Here is a 17,488-nt window from a genome sequence, read left to right on the forward strand (position 1 = left end):
TCGAATTTCGAATGGACGAGGGACCAGTACAAACGGAGGAGGGTGGTTCGATCAGTACCCCAGGAAGTAAATTTGACAGTTAAGAGACTGAGGGACGGTGTACAATGGGCTGCCAGGTAAGACACATGGGAGGACCAAGAGTTTCCTACCGATCATGAGCTCCAGAAATTTCGTAGTTTCAAAGAACGGAAGGGCAACAGGCCCAAGAGGTAGAGATGGTAGGAAAAACCATTTGCACCACCAGAAATTCATACAAATGGTTTTGTTAGTGGAAAAGCGAAAGCCTTTGTCAATGCTCCAGGAGTAAAGACAATCAAGACAGCGCTGAAAACCCCGCTCAGTGGGACAAGTCCGTGGAGAACTGCAATAGATGGCAAAATCGTCAATAAAAAGAGAGCTGGAGTAGCCCGGAGCCAGTGGGAGATAATGTTATTGGCAATAGCAAATAGGACTACACTCAGGACGGAACCCTGAGGCACGCCATTTCCCTGGACAAGGGTGACCGAAAAGGTACAACTTAAATGCACCTTGAAAACTCAGTCTTGTAAAAATGTCCAAAGAAAATGGGGTAGGCGCAAACAGAAGGCCCACGTGTAAAGAGTATGGAGGATACCAGTTCTCAGCAGGTGTCTTAGGTCTTCTCCAAATCGAAAAACAAGGCCACAGTCTGAGTTCCACAGAAAACCATTCATGACATGGGTGGACAAAGTAACGAGATGGTCAACTGCAGAATGCCATGCTCGAAACCCACACTGTGCATTTGTTAGTAAATGGTGGAACTCTGGCCACTACACCAGCTGGACATGAATCTTATGTTCTATCACATTGCCAACACAGCTGGTAAGAGATAGGGCGGTAGATGGAAGGAAGGTTTTTGTCCTTACTTGGCTTAGGCCGGTATTACACTATCAAATTTCTTTGTCAAATATATTTGTCAAAGAAATTTGATGGTGTAATAGGGAACTTTGTCAAATGTCGTCAAATATTTTATCAAATCTAGGGCCTCGCTGTAGATTTTATCAAAGTCGTCGTTTGTCATCTGTTCACTGCAATGTGACGTGTTACCACATGGAGTGCTAGCATCGCTGCAGCTTTCTGGGATCTGTAGTGTTTTTATAGACATTGTCGTTAAATACAGTTGGTGTGTTCAAACAAATTTCGGGGTTGCAGCCGGTCGTCGTTCAATACTTCGCACGATATTTCAACTGGGCACCTGCCAGTCATCTTCAGGTGAGCCGTCGCAGACTCGCGAACACGTTCTCTATTCCGAGTATATATCGTACTGTAACTATTCTGCGCATGCGTCGAAAACATGATAGATGAACCACACTGCCCACTGGCAGCGCCCTCGCTGGTGGAATAGCGGAACTCAGTCGCCCTCTGCGTTGCTGTTTGCGACGGCCGTCGACGCACTCTGTCGTCTTCGATTTGAGCAAATCGTGGAGATGATGGGATTCCATGCACTGTCCAGCTGGTAGCCGCTGTCAGTGGGGGAGTCTTCAGGGGAGTACACCTTCTGTCATTTCCTGCATACCGGTTGTGTAGCTGGTGGTTTTGCCCCTTGAGGCGAGAGTCTGACGGCTTGTTGCACAGCTGGACAGGGGGATGGCGATGCTACCTTTACACTGGACGATTTCACAACCTCATAGCTGAATTTGAGGTCACATGTCTGCGTGACCATGTCTTTCATGGAGTGAGGTGTAACAAGAACAGAACTATATGTCACAGACAAGAGAATGCAAGAATGCAGGGTTTGTAACTGGATAAGGCACATTTTCCTTTACCCTGATCTCTTTAACAACCCACTCATCTAGATACAATGGACACTCCAAAGAGGTGGCACGGGTACCATTGCAGTTGATACAATGAAGAGGAGGTGGTGGACAATTGCCCTCGTGCACATCCATACCACAGGTGACAAATTTGGCTGGATGTCAACAAGACATTCTAGTGTGGTTGAAACAATGACACTGGTAGCAGTGCATTGGGTTTGGAATAAATGGATGGGCGGTGATAATTTTATAGCCTGCTTTGAGCTTGGATGGAAGCACCACTATCATATGTGAGAAAGAGTGCAGGTGGGCACTAAGGATAAATCTATCGTTTTCATTACATGATGGACAGCTGTGATACACTGAACAGAGAGTTAAGAGTGGATTTTGGCCACAGACTGTCTAGCAGCCTGGTGTAAATTACTCCACAGGAAGATTTTATAGTTCTATGGGTCTCGACACGAACAGGGTAACTGGAGAAGTGAGGCAGCAATCAGTTGTTGTGCTTGAGATTCAGCAGTGATCTCTAAAAGCAAAGTGCCATTCCGTAGAAGAGCAAGAGTTCAGGGCCAGCAATTGCATCTACACCTTTCTGAATAATAAACGGATTTACTGTGGTGAAGTACTAAACGTCTTCAGTATGTGAGACCATGAGGAACCATGGTGCAGCAGGAAGGGTCTTTGAATCATTAGTCTCATTGCATTTACATTTCGTGAACTTTGACTGGGAAGATGATTGACTCATCACGAGGAAATCACCAAGATTTTTTTTTTTGTGGTTTTAGGGCGCAAAACTTCTATGGTCATTAGCGCCCAGTAAAAAACCGAAATTGAAAACCAGCAGCAATGGGAACAAAGTCATAAAATTGGAGAAACTAAAAGCAGAAGGAATGCTTAAAAATCCACTACAGAAAGGGGTCTAGTTAAAATTTCCTCCTCCCGACGACGCGTTCGGGAGGAAGAGGTCCAAGCACAAGGAAGAGCTTTCACTTCCCGCAATTTATTATGGGGAAGTGTTGACCAATGTGCGTGCCATAAATGAACAACACGACGACATAAAACGCTCCGTAGATCGCCGAAAGGAATCGATGGAATAGCTGGCCGAAGAAGAGAGACTGCAGCCTTGGCTGCAATATCGGCCCCCTCATTTCCATAGATACCAACGTGTCCCGGGAGCCAGAGAAATGCCACCGAGACGCCCCCCAGGTGGAGCAAGAGCAGACAGTCCTGAATCCGGTGGACCAGAGGGTGGACAAGGTAAAGAGCTTGGAGACTGAGGAGAGAGCTGAGAGAATCTGAGCAGATTACGTACTGTATCCGCTGATGGCGGCGGATGTATTGGACAGCCTGGAGAACAGCGTAAAGCTCCGCAGTATAAACCCAACACTGGTCGGGAAGCCGAAAGCGATTTGGGGTGTCGCCAACAATATAGGCACTCCCTACACCTAACGATGTTTTTGAGCCGTCGGTGTAAATAAATGTGGCGTCCGTCATTTGTGCACATAGAGCAGCAAATGTAGGGGGTACCATCCTTGGGAAATCGACAAAGGTCACGGAGCAGGCAGATCCGGGGACGTAGCCAACGCGATGCTGTACCCCAACTTGTCAAGAAGGTTTTAGGAAAGCGGAAGGAAAGAGAATGGAGCAGTTCACGGAAGCGGACTCCCGGGGGTAGTATGGAGGAGGAGCGGCCTGCATACCCTACATCAAAGGAGGCGTCGAAAAAAAAAAAAAAAGGTCATGGGCTGGATTAGCAGGCATGGAAGACAGATGGCTAGCATAACGACTCAGAAGGACTGCTCGCCGATTGGACAGCAGAGGTTCAGCAGTCTCAGCATAAAGGCTTTCCATAGGGCTAGTGTAAAAAGCTCCAGACACTAAACGTAATCCACGGTGGTGGATAGAGTCGAGACGCCGAAGAATAGACGGCCGAGCAGAGGAGTAGACTATGCTTCCATAATCCAATTTCGAGCGCACTAAGGCGTGATAAGGCGGAGAAGGACCACTCGGTCCGCTCCCCAGGAGGTACCATTCAGGACACGGAGGGTGTTAAGGGATCGCAGACAGCGAGCCGAAAGATAGGAAACGTGGGAGGACCAGCACAGTTTTCTGTCAAACATAAGACCCAAGAATTTAGCGACGTCTGAAAACGGAATGTTGACAGGACCTAGATGTAAGGAGGGCGGAAGAAACTCCTTACGTCGCCAAAAATTAACACAAACGGTCTTACTGGGAGAAAAACGGAAGCCGGTTTCGATGCTCCAAGAGTGGAGGCGATCGAGACATCCTTGAAGACGTCGTTCAAGAAGGCTGGTCCGTTGAGAGCTGTAGTAGATCGCAGAATCGTCCACAAAGAGGGAGCCCGAGACATCAGGAAGGAGGCAATCCATAATTGGATTTATGGCGATGGCAAACAGGAAACACTCAGCACGGAGCCCTGGGGTACCCCGTTTGCTTGGGAGAAAGTACGGGAGAGAGTAGTGTTCACCCGCACCCTAAATGTGCGCTCTGCCATAAATTCGCGAAGAAAAAGGGGCAGCCGACCTCGAAAGCCCCAAGAGAACAGTGTGCGGAGGATACCTGTCCTCCAACAGGTATCTTATGCTCTCTCCAGATAGCTACTGTTTGGCGTTTCCGGAGAAAATTGTTCATGATATAAGTGGAGAGAGCAACAAGATGGTTAACTGCAGAACGATGCTTTCGGAATCCGCATTGGGCAGGTGTTAAAAGACTGCGGGATTCCAGCCACCCCGCTAGACGGTAATTCACCATACGCTCCAAAACCTTACAGCCACTACTCGTGAGAGAAATGGGGCGATAGCTAGAAGGGGGATGTTTGTCCTTTCCAGGTTTCGGAACAGGAACGACGATAGCTTCCCGCCATCGTCTGGGAAAAGTACTGTCGGTCCAAATTCGATTATAAAGGCGAAGGAGGTAACGCAGACTATGGGTTGATAAATGCAGCAACATTTGGACGTGGATACCATCCGGTCCTGGGGCGGAGGAGCGAGAAGAAGAGAGTGCATGTTGGAGTTCCCGCATGGAGAAAACAGTATTATAGCTTTCGCGATTTTGAGAGGAGAAAGCAAGAGGTCGCACTTCCGCTGCACGTTTCTTCGGGAGAAACGCTGGCGGGTAATTGGAAGAGCTCGAAATCTCAGCAAAGTGCTGACCCAACGAATTAGAAATTGCGACGGGGTCCACGAATGTACCATGCGCGACAGTGAGCCCAGAGACTGGGGAGAAACTAGGCGCGCCTGAGAACCGTCGAAGCTGACTCCAAACTTCCGAGGAGGGAGTGAAGGTGTTAAATGAGCTAATAAAGAATTTCCAGCTTGCCTTCTTGCTATCGCGGATGACGCGACGGCATCGCGCACGGAACTGCTTATAGCGGATACAGTTGGCCAAAGTAGGATGGTGGCGGAAAATGTGAAGAGCACGTCGCCGCTCACGTATTGCGTCACGGCATGCCTCGTTCCTCCAAGGAACTGGGGGGCGCCGGAGCAATTCGGAGGTGCGTGGTATTGAACGTTCCGCAGCTGTAAGAATAACGTCGGTAATATGGGTGACCTCATCGTCGACGCTGGGAAAGTGACCGTCATCGAATGTCGCAAGAGACGAAAAAAGTGTCCAATCAGCTTTGGCAAACTTCCAGTGTCGCGGCCGCATGTATGGCAGTTGAGGCTGCAGTCTAAGGACACGTGGAAAGTAGTCACTCGAGTGTATCATCAAGGGTGAACCATTCGAAGCGCCGAGCTAGCGGAACAGTACCGACCTCAATGTCCAAATGAGATAAATTTGTCGTGGAGGCAGATAAAAATTTTGGGACCCCAGTGTTGAGGCAAACTAGATCCTCTTGGTGGAAGACGTCTAGCAATAGTGAGCCACGTGGACAAGGATGTGGAGATCCCCAAAGCGGGTGATGGGCATTGAAGTCCCCAACCAGCAAATAGGGGGGTGGAAGCTGACCAAGAAGATGAAGGAGATCAGCTCGTGCCATTGGTGTGGACGATGGAATGTATACAGTACAAAGAGAGAACGTGTATCCGGAAAGGGAAAGACGGACGGCGACAGCTTGGAAGGAAGTGTTTAAGGGGATTGGGTGATAATGGAGAGTATCATGGAGAAGAATCATGAGTCCTCCATGTGCTGGAGTGCCTTCAACAGAGGGGAGATCATATCGGACGGACTGAAAATGAGGGAGAACAAAGCGGTCATGGGGACGCAGCTTTGTCTCCTGAAGACAGAAGATGACCGGCGTGTAGGATTGTAAGAGGATCGACAATTCATCCCGATTGGCTCGAATACCGCGGATATTCCAGTGGATAATGGACATAGGGTGAACAGAAAATGGAGGAATGTGACCAAGGTCGCTGTCAACTCAACGACTGCTCAGAGCTTGCGACCGACAGCATGGAATGGCATTCAGCTGAAGGCAGAAGATCCTGATCCATAGGTTGGTCAGGAGCAGCTCCTGCCACCAGCGATCGGCCGGTTGACCGGCCACCAGCAGTGCGCCTCGGCGACACAGAAGACGGCCAAGGGCGATTTCCGCCAGGTGGTGCTGTAGATGGGACACGCCTTGGCGGAGAAGGAGAGGAACTGGGTTTCTTTGTAGCCTTCTTGGAAGTATGATGTTTAGATGAAGGAGGAACCGATGGTTGGGAAGTTGCGGTACGTAAAAACTCTTCACGAGTATGCTCTTTTTTGGAAGTCTTGGTGTCTGACTTTTGGGCTCGAGATTTATCAGAACCCGACGAATGGTGAGCCATAGAGTGGGCAGGCGAAAGTGGTGAGGTTGAACGGGCGATCTTTGCGCTGGCCGATCTGACGACCGTGGCACTAAAGGTGAGGTCGCAAGTCTGCGTGACCGCCTCCTTTGTTGGCCGAGGAGAAGCAAGGACAGTGCTGTATTTTCCTGTGTGAGGCACGGTGGGCTGTCGACTGGCGAATAGTTTTCGAGCAGCAAAGGTCGACACCTTTTCCTTCAGTCTAATTTCCTGGCTGAGCTTTTCGTCCTTAAAAACGGGGCAATCTCGAGAGGAAGCAGCGTGGTCACCCATACAGTTGATGCAGCGAGGGGATGGAGGTGGACAAGCACCCTCATGGGCATCCTTGCCACACGTAACAAATTTGGCCGGATTGGAACAGGACTGGCTGGTGTGATTGAACCGCTGACATCGATAGCAATGCGTAGGGTTTGGGACGTGAGGGCCAACGGAAATTATCTCATAGCTTGATTTGATTTTCGATGGGAGTTGAACTTTGTCAAATGTCAAGAAGACAGTGCGGGTTTTTCATAACTCTAAGAACAGCCGTTACGCCCTGGTCAGACAGGTAGTGCTGAATATCTTCGTCAGACAATCCATCGAGGGAGCGTGTATAAACGACTCCACGCGAGGAATTTAAGGTATGGTGTGGTGCGGTTCCACCCGGACAGGGAAGGTGTGGAGCAGAGAAGTATGCAGCAATTTTTGTGCCTGGAGGGCACTGTTTGTTTCTAACAACAGGGTGCCATTCCGTATTCTGGAACAAGACTTTACAGGACCTGCAATTGCATCGACACCTTTCTGAATAATGAAAGGGTTGACCGTGGAGAAGTCGTGACCTTCGTCAGACTGAGGAACAACAAGGAACTGTGGCTGAGATTCATTGAACTTACACTTGAGAGCAGACATAGTGGAAGATGAGGAAACCATTGCGGAAGAATCCCCCATGATTACCGGCGTCTCCGATGGCTCGCTCCTCCATTGTGGGGGCCCTCACTGAGGGCACTCACGCCTTAGGTGATTGTTCACACCTCAGGTCACACCTCCCGACAAACGGACGGAGGGACCAATCGGCACTTTCGGAAGGTATCAGCTCAGGTAATCACCCCTCCCTGGGCCTGGCCGTTACCAGGGGGTACGTACGTGTCCTACCTGTCTACCCGGGGCGGGGAATTATGCGTTACCCCGTCACCGGCTACACATGGAAGTACGTGGGTCGGACTTCAGACACGCACAGGGAGGAAAAAAGAGAAAGGGAAAGGAAAGAAGAGGGGGTCTCAAACGCCGCAGCGGAGAAAAGGGCAAAGAGAAGAGGGAAGGAAAAGAGAAGGACAGAGGAAGGACTAAGACTTGCAGGTGTAGAAAGCAAGGAATTCGTAACAGTTTCGAGCGTCCGTCTCCGGACGTAGGCACAAACCATACTCCCAGAGGGGGAGAAAGGGAAGGAAAGAACCAGAGCCAGAGCCAGAGCCAGAGGTGAGGGGGGGGGCGAGGATGGGGGGGGGAAGGATGCGGAAAGGGAAGGTATGTAGCCCGGAAAGGAAGGAGGGCCACATTAGCTTGGGGTCCCGTGCTCGCTACGCACGTGTCCACAAAAGAGTTGTGGACCCCCTGGGGGGCAGATTAAAACTGTGTGCCGAACAGACTCAAACTCAGGAACATTGCCTTTGCAGGGGAAGTGCTCCACCAACCGAGCTACCCAAGAACGACTCACAACCTGTCCTTACAGCTTCATTTCTGCCAGTACCTCATCTCCTACCTTCCAAACTTCATAGAAGCTCTTCTGAAAAGCTGTGAGGATGGGTCGTGAGTCGTGCTAGGGTAGCTCAGTTGGTAGAGCACTTGCCCGAGAAAGGCAAATGTCCCGAGTTCGAGTCTCAATCTAGCACACAGTTTTAAACTGCCAGGAAGTTTCATACCAGCACGCACTCCACTACAGAGTGAAAATTTCATTCTGAAAACATCCCAGGCATGTTCCCCAATGCAGGGAAAGAAGTATGGCAAGAGGATATACATGCAGCATATAAGGGAAAAGATGTTGCAAAGGCTGGGGCCCTATGGCAGCAAAGCATGAACTCACCGAAGAGCTGCGATCCCCCTGGGGTATCTCTAGGAAGTGACAGTAGTACCTATTACAGTTCCATTGAATAAGCATAACATGGGTATCAAAATGGGAGTGAATTATGTGGAGCCAATTACACCAGTGGGTCGCCATCCACCACCAAAGGCATCGGGGTGAGATCCATAAATAAGAGGCCCAATTCACAATGTGAGTGGGACAATGACACCCTCAGGGGCACTAGGGACTTTTGTCCTGGGACTCCTCTTCCTCCTCCTCCTCAAGATGAGGATGGTGGGGCATTGAGGTAGAGCAGGATTCTACAAGATCCACAACTGAAAGATGTGTGCCCAGAATGCAAGCACACAGAGGACTTCAAGGGTGGGGAATGTATGGCTTCACATCACACCAGTAACACACAACTTTGACCTGCTCTGAGAGGGTATCCCTCAAATGCCAGAAGAAAGGAGGTGATTGGTGTGATTGTCCTTATGACCTTCGTGCACACAATGAATGCCCTGTCATTCAAGATTGCCTCAGAGTTCCTTATCAGTCTGAAGGATAATGTCCATAGATGATAACAAGCAGGAAGAGCTGCAGACTGAGCAGCAGTAGTAGTTTTGATCGATAGGGAACTCAACTGCACTGTACCGAGAAATTCCAGTTCGATCATGTCGACAATATTACCTCTAAAGATAATGGCTTTGTGGTGGTGGGTGTATCCTTCTCCATCCTAATACAGATCAGGTATTGGGGAAAGTGTTTCACCACAACTCAGCGAACCTGCCCACCTCCCTGAGTGTAGCCAGGGAAGTGAAGGCTGCAGACTGTTATGAAGTAGTGGTCAATGATCTTTTACCTCTGGAAGAGACAGCCACAAGAGAATGGCCAGATTTTTGGAGCTTGATATGTTTCATATGGAAATCATCTAACCTGATACCACCCTCTGATCAGGGGCCCTCCCCATGGGCAACACCCAGGCACACAGTGGCCTTTGCTGGAAGTTCTGATGCTCCAGAATGACAAGCAACCACTCCTATGCACACATACTCAGGTGAGTACATAACAGCCCTACCACACAGGCTGGCTGCACATACTTGTGACCTAGGGAGTGGAGGGGTGCTGTGACACGAAAGGAGGAGGTGAAGGACGGGTGGAGAGGAATCCAGACTATAGACTCAAGGGAGGGAGTTCTTCCAAATGGTTCACACTACAGACAGAAAATTTAGATGTCAATGTCAAACTCTCAAAGAGGGACCAACAATGAGAAAAAGGCAGGATGAAAATGAAGGGGCAAGGGAAATAAAACAAGGAATACAAGAATCAAGGTTTTTTGTGGTTATAGGGCGCACAAGTACAGTCGTCATTAGCGCCCAGACTAAAGTATGAATGCACTGCGAGGCACGACGTTAAAACAGCAACTAAAAAGGACAACACTATAAAAGACACATTAACAGGCAAGGGATTAAAAGAAAACAGCATAATCAAATGTCCTTAGACGGGTTTCTCAAGTGGATAAAACGAAGAACGCGAGCAGCTGCTCCTGGGTCGTCCGCTAAAATGGCATCCAGAGTACAAGGCAGGCCAAGATCAACGCGCAGTGCATTAAAATTCGGACAGGACGTTGAAATGTGGCGTACCATCAGCAAATGCCCACATGGGCAGAACGGCGCCGGCGCAGCCGTCAGCAGATGGCGATGGCTGAACTGGCAGTTTCCAACTCTTAACTAGTCCAAAACGACTTCCTCCCGCCGAGAAGGGCGTGAAGACGTCATCCAAGCTGTGGGGACAGGTTAAGGCCCGAAGCTTGTTTTCAGTAAGTGTAGATCAATCGGCATGCCACAGCAATAAAATGTGTTGACAAATGACCCTGCTAAAATCAGATGAAGGCACACAAGAAGAAGCTGTCCGAGGCTGGAGGACCGCAGCCGTGGCCGCGGCATCTGCAGTTTCGTTCCCAGGGATACCGACATGGCCAGGAACCCACATAAAGGTAACTTGAGAACCATCGTCCGCCAGCTGCTGAAGAGGGTGCTGGATCCGGTGCACAAAAGGGTGAACTGGATACGGATCACTGAGGCCGTAGATGGCTATCGGGGAATCAGAGCAGATGACATAAGGAAATTGTCTGTGGCAGCAGATGTAAAGAACAGCCTGATAGAAGGCAAATAGCTCAGCTGTGAAGACCGAACAATGGCCATGGAGCTCGACAAACCATGAGCGGTATACCGAAGCAGGGGTAACCTCCTCTGGGAGCGAGCTGAGGTCAAGGTAAAAGCGAACCTGAGTCTGGAGCCAAGGTGGCATTTGACTCGCACCCACTCTAAACGTTGCAGGGAGTGGACCATCAACTTGGTGAAGGAGGCAGTGAAAGCGATCTCCAGGGGATAGCAGGGCAGATACATGCAAGCCGTATTGACGGTCGAGAGAGTCATCAAAAAAGGAACAATAAGACGGGTGGTTGGTCATCAATAATAGCCAACAAGCATACTGACGAAGGAGTATATCGTGCGGGTATGTTACTGGCAATTCACTGGCTTCAGCACGAAGACTCAACGAGGGTCCCATGTATGCATGGTGCGGAGAATACCCGCCTTCCAAAAGGTGCCGTAAGCCTTATCCAAATCAAAGAACACAGCCACTCTCTGGCGCTGCCGCAAGAAGTTATTCATAATTAAGGTCGACGAGGTAACTTGATGGTCAACAGCAGAGTGGCGCCTACGAAATCCACATTGACATTGGCAAGTAAGAGTCCAGATTCGAGCAGCGAAACCGAACGAGAGTAGTAGGGTGGTAGTGAGCGAAGCTCGAAATTCGGGACCGTCAAGCCAGAAACTGCTGAGTGGACCTTACTGCCAGATAGCCTTCGCAGGCTACCACAGACAACAGAAGGAGAAACTGTTGAGGAGCTCGTGAAAGCAGCCCAGCTGGCATTCTTGCTTTCTTTAATAACACGACGACACTGCGCACGCAATCTTTTATAATTGATACAATTCGCCATCTTACGGTGGCGTTTAAAGGTACGTAAAGCACGTTGATGGGGGGCGAAGACGGCGCGGGTCGGGGGCGAAGACGGCGCGGGTCGGGGGCGAAGACGGCGCGGGTCGGGGGCGAAGACGGCGCGGGTCGGGGGCGAAGACGGCGCGGGTCGGGGGCGAAGACGGCGCGGGTCGGGGGCGAAGACGGCGCGGGTCGGGGGCGAAGACGGCGCGGGTCGGGGGCGAAGACGGCGCGGGTCGGGGGCGAAGACGGCGCGGGTCGGGGGCGAAGACGGCGCGGGTCGGGGGCGAAGACGGCGCGGGTCGGGGGCGAAGACGGCGCGGGTCGGGGGCAAAGACGGCGCGGGTCGGGGGCGAAGACGGCGCGGGTCGGGGGCGAAGACGGCGCGGGTCGGGGGCGAAGACGGCGCGGGTCGGGGGCGAAGACGGCGCGGGTCGGGGGCGAAGACGGCGCGGGTCGGGGGCGAAGACGGCGCGGGTCGGGGGCGAAGACGGCGCGGGTCGGGGGCGAAGACGGCGCGGGTCGGGGGCGAAGACGGCGCGGGTCGGGGGCGAAGACGGCGCGGGTCGGGGGCGAAGACGGCGCGGGTCGGGGGCGAAGACGGCGCGGGTCGGGGGCGAAGACGGCGCGGGTCGGGGGCGAAGACGGCGCGGGTCGGGGGCGAAGACGGCGCGGGTCGGGGGCGAAGACGGCGCGGGTCGGGGGCGAAGACGGCGCGGGTCGGGGGCGAAGACGGCGCGGGTCGGGGGCGAAGACGGCGCGGGTCGGGGGCGAAGACGGCGCGGGTCGGGGGCGAAGACGGCGCGGGTCGGGGGCGAAGACGGCGCGGGTCGGGGGCGAAGACGGCGCGGGTCGGGGGCGAAGACGGCGCGGGTCGGGGGCGAAGACGGCGCGGGTCGGGGGCGAAGACGGCGCGGGTCGGGGGCGAAGACGGCGCGGGTCGGGGGCGAAGACGGCGCGGGTCGGGGGCGAAGACGGCGCGGGTCGGGGGCGAAGACGGCGCGGGTCGGGGGCGAAGACGGCGCGGGTCGGGGGCGAAGACGGCGCGGGTCGGGGGCGAAGACGGCGCGGGTCGGGGGCGAAGACGGCGCGGGTCGGGGGCGAAGACGGCGCGGGTCGGGGGCGAAGACGGCGCGGGTCGGGGGCGAAGACGGCGCGGGTCGGGGGCGAAGACGGCGCGGGTCGGGGGCGAAGACGGCGCGGGTCGGGGGCGAAGACGGCGCGGGTCGGGGGCGAAGACGGCGCGGGTCGGGGGCGAAGACGGCGCGGGTCGGGGGCGAAGACGGCGCGGGTCGGGGGCGAAGACGGCGCGGGTCGGGGGCGAAGACGGCGCGGGTCGGGGGCGAAGACGGCGCGGGTCGGGGGCGAAGACGGCGCGGGTCGGGGGCGAAGACGGCGCGGGTCGGGGGCGAAGACGGCGCGGGTCGGGGGCGAAGACGGCGCGGGTCGGGGGCGAAGACGGCGCGGGTCGGGGGCGAAGACGGCGCGGGTCGGGGGCGAAGACGGCGCGGGTCGGGGGCGAAGACGGCGCGGGTCGGGGGCGAAGACGGCGCGGGTCGGGGGCGAAGACGGCGCGGGTCGGGGGCGAAGACGGCGCGGGTCGGGGGCGAAGACGGCGCGGGTCGGGGGCGAAGACGGCGCGGGTCGGGGGCGAAGACGGCGCGGGTCGGGGGCGAAGACGGCGCGGGTCGGGGGCGAAGACGGCGCGGGTCGGGGGCGAAGACGGCGCGGGTCGGGGGCGAAGACGGCGCGGGTCGGGGGCGAAGACGGCGCGGGTCGGGGGCGAAGACGGCGCGGGTCGGGGGCGAAGACGGCGCGGGTCGGGGGCGAAGACGGCGCGGGTCGGGGGCGAAGACGGCGCGGGTCGGGGGCGAAGACGGCGCGGGTCGGGGGCGAAGACGGCGCGGGTCGGGGGCGAAGACGGCGCGGGTCGGGGGCGAAGACGGCGCGGGTCGGGGGCGAAGACGGCGCGGGTCGGGGGCGAAGACGGCGCGGGTCGGGGGCGAAGACGGCGCGGGTCGGGGGCGAAGACGGCGCGGGTCGGGGGCGAAGACGGCGCGGGTCGGGGGCGAAGACGGCGCGGGTCGGGGGCGAAGACGGCGCGGGTCGGGGGCGAAGACGGCGCGGGTCGGGGGCGAAGACGGCGCGGGTCGGGGGCGAAGACGGCGCGGGTCGGGGGCGAAGACGGCGCGGGTCGGGGGCGAAGACGGCGCGGGTCGGGGGCGAAGACGGCGCGGGTCGGGGGCGAAGACGGCGCGGGTCGGGGGCGAAGACGGCGCGGGTCGGGGGCGAAGACGGCGCGGGTCGGGGGCGAAGACGGCGCGGGTCGGGGGCGAAGACGGCGCGGGTCGGGGGCGAAGACGGCGCGGGTCGGGGGCGAAGACGGCGCGGGTCGGGGGCGAAGACGGCGCGGGTCGGGGGCGAAGACGGCGCGGGTCGGGGGCGAAGACGGCGCGGGTCGGGGGCGAAGACGGCGCGGGTCGGGGGCGAAGACGGCGCGGGTCGGGGGCGAAGACGGCGCGGGTCGGGGGCGAAGACGGCGCGGGTCGGGGGCGAAGACGGCGCGGGTCGGGGGCGAAGACGGCGCGGGTCGGGGGCGAAGACGGCGCGGGTCGGGGGCGAAGACGGCGCGGGTCGGGGGCGAAGACGGCGCGGGTCGGGGGCGAAGACGGCGCGGGTCGGGGGCGAAGACGGCGCGGGTCGGGGGCGAAGACGGCGCGGGTCGGGGGCGAAGACGGCGCGGGTCGGGGGCGAAGACGGCGCGGGTCGGGGGCGAAGACGGCGCGGGTCGGGGGCGAAGACGGCGCGGGTCGGGGGCGAAGACGGCGCGGGTCGGGGGCGAAGACGGCGCGGGTCGGGGGCGAAGACGGCGCGGGTCGGGGGCGAAGACGGCGCGGGTCGGGGGCGAAGACGGCGCGGGTCGGGGGCGAAGACGGCGCGGGTCGGGGGCGAAGACGGCGCGGGTCGGGGGCGAAGACGGCGCGGGTCGGGGGCGAAGACGGCGCGGGTCGGGGGCGAAGACGGCGCGGGTCGGGGGCGAAGACGGCGCGGGTGGGGGGCGAAGACGGCGCGGGTGGGGGGGGGCGGGTGCGAAGACGGCGCGGGTGGGGGGGGGCGGGTGCGAAGACGGCGCGGGTGGGGGGGGCGGGTGCTTTGTTGTTTCCACATATTTTTCTGTGAAGAATTTTTTTTAATTGCAGACTCGTGGTGCTGTAGTTTCCATTGTTATTTCTGTCAAATTATCTGACAAATATTCACTACACTGACCACATAAATTAACGCTGAAACTAGGCTAGACATTCACTTGTATATTTTGCGTTGACCTGGAAACCGTATTTACTATTTCTGTCGTCGTCGATTCAGTCGTCGTTGTTGATTCAGTTAAACAAGTAAGAATTTTTTATAATTCCTTTGTGTGAGATATACTTTTCCACCATTTGTGGTATTCACTTGCCAAGAAATTTAACACACTCTCTTGTGGTAGGATATTTGCAAGGGGTTGAAGCAGCAGTGATTTACTTAATGTTGCTGTTCAATTTTACTTCACCTACAAAGTGCATATTGTATAAAGCGGTTTTTGGAGAAAAGTCATTTACAGTCACACTCAAAGTACTCATTTATCAACTTACTTTATTGTTAAATTTAGATTTCTTACTCTGTATTTGTTAATTTTCTTATAACTGAAAGCTATTACACACTAAAAGAAAGTTCATAGTTTTGAAAAATATACTTCTGTATCACAGTAACCTTTGGCAAAGAACATGCTTTGGTCAGAAGAACAGTAGAAGATAAGCAAATTACTGATGTAAACAACTTACCCATGGTAATATGTGTTAATGATGGTACTTCTCTTCCTGTATAAAAAGAAGAAAAAACAGAATTAATGTAAATCAACTGAATTCAAACAGAAAACAACTGAATTCAAACAGAAAACAACAGCTGTTACAAATTGTCATAATTTTCAAAAGAAACAACAACAGACAGGAAAAGTTTAAACTTAATTTTTTTACAGTTTGTATTACAAGAGACCTAACTATTTCTGTACAGATGAGGTGTTGAACAGTGGGCAGAGTTTTAATAACTATGCTAACTACAAGTGCTGGAGCTGGTAAAGAGTTTTTCCTATGTTCACAGCCTACATCTCAGTTTTGCGAAGTGTACAGACAGAGGAGATGGTGACAAAATTGGTGCACTTACCAAAAATATAATCTGTTACCAATTGAATTAGTGTTTGTAGTGTCTAGTACCAGTTTCTTTCACCACATGTGACAAGGTATATGACACTGAGGTGGCAAGTTAAAATCTTGTAATTGATGATAGATGTACAGAAGGCGATCCTTTTAATGAATTAGCAGATTTTATAGATGTACCACCACACACCACAGGACACCTTCATGAGGAAAGATAGACATCTCGATCTACAAAGCATTTGGGTCTGAATCGCAGACAAAATGGCGAACTTAACACAAGGGGAATATGGATGTGGGGGCGAAAATCCTCAGCTAAGAATTGCTGCACTACAAGCAGTTAAGGACTTGCAAGCTGTGAGTTGTATAGTTTTTGAATGAGCACTTCAAATTTATTTTATGTTATGCAGATTTTTGCAACTTACTCATACTAATGAGCCCTACTTCTGCAAACAAAGTTTCTCAGTATCTGAATGTTAAACCATGTAAAATTCGATCATTCCAAAGTTATATGCAGTTTCACAAATTACTTTTCTGCTCTATTTCTCAGGTTTCCTCAATGCAATCCATCAATGGTGTACTCTTGAATGTTTAGCCAAGTAGTTTGTTTCGTGCACATTTCTCCTTCCCATGCAATGGGTTTAGTCATCATGCGTTCTTGCTGTAAGATAATGACAGGTTGGGTCATCAAAATATCACGCTCTAAATGTATTTGCCAAACACACAGAAATACACTGTTTTCTCTGCCCATAAATCAATCATTTGCAGCTTCTTGTAATACCAGAGCTCAAGTAGCCTTCCAGAAGACAGCTTATGAAAGGGCAGCATTAGCTCAAAATGGCTCTGTGATGATGTGATGCTTTAATTATGCGGAAACAGATCCTTCACAGGTGGTAAGAGTCACCTGAACTTTCAAGGGCTACAATGAGCTGCCAGCCAACAAAGCTGTTTCTATTTGCACGACACTCTAATGAGGAACATGAAAAACTGTTTCATTCTTTCACTATGGTACTTCTTGTAGCCAAGTGACCAAAAAGCTAAGCATTTGGCTCTAGGAGAATGTAGAATGCATCACATACAATGACTCACAAAGTATCCTCAATAAATTTTCGACTGTCTAATGCGAAGTCACACTGCTTTTTTGCTTACGTTTTGCAGCAAAACTTCTGCCTGGTAAACATAACTGTACCACTGTCTAACAGCCACACTGTACTGTCTACTCTGTGTCTACAGTGGAGTCCAACAGTTGTCACATATAAAGAAATTCTGACCATAGGAACTAGCAGATACACATTTAATGTAGGTGCAGCAGCATGCAGTGCCCATCACGTTTATTGAATGTATGCAGGAAAATTCGACCAATACTTATTTCGAAGTAGAATCTGATGAGAACGTGCCAGATGCTGCCATCAGAACAGGCTGGGCAGACTGTCATCTGACAGAGCCTGCTTGCACTTCGTCAATGGAACCACACAACACAACAGCAGCTTCAAACGATATTAAGAGTAGCATCATTGTTAACAGCCACAGGAGACACAGAGTATACATGGCTCATTCTCTTGTTCTGAGCATACAGTTTTAAATAACAACCTGCAGGGAACAAAAACATAAGCGTTAACTCTTAAACACAAGAGAGAGAGAGAGAGAGAGAGAGAGAGAGAGAGAGAGAGAGAATGTGGGCAAACAGCAATATTCACTTAG

At 53.4% G+C, this 17,488-nt stretch overlaps 1 protein-coding gene across 1 annotated transcript; it reads right to left on the reverse strand.

Moving 5' to 3' along the window:
- Nucleotides 1–9,805: 9,805 nt before the first annotated feature.
- LOC126235613 (uncharacterized) lies at nt 9,806–15,422 on the reverse strand. Its single transcript, XM_049944325.1, has 3 exons — nt 15,419–15,422; nt 11,625–14,774; nt 9,806–9,810 (listed from the first exon to the last, which is right to left on the reverse strand). The coding sequence occupies exons 1-3, from the start codon at nt 15,420–15,422 to the stop codon at nt 9,806–9,808; spliced, it is 3,159 nt and encodes a 1,052-aa protein (XP_049800282.1).
- Nucleotides 15,423–17,488: the final 2,066 nt, after the last annotated feature.

Source organism: Schistocerca nitens, chromosome 2 (genome assembly GCF_023898315.1).
Source record: "Schistocerca nitens isolate TAMUIC-IGC-003100 chromosome 2, iqSchNite1.1, whole genome shotgun sequence".
NCBI classification, from domain to species: domain Eukaryota; kingdom Metazoa; phylum Arthropoda; class Insecta; order Orthoptera; family Acrididae; genus Schistocerca; species Schistocerca nitens.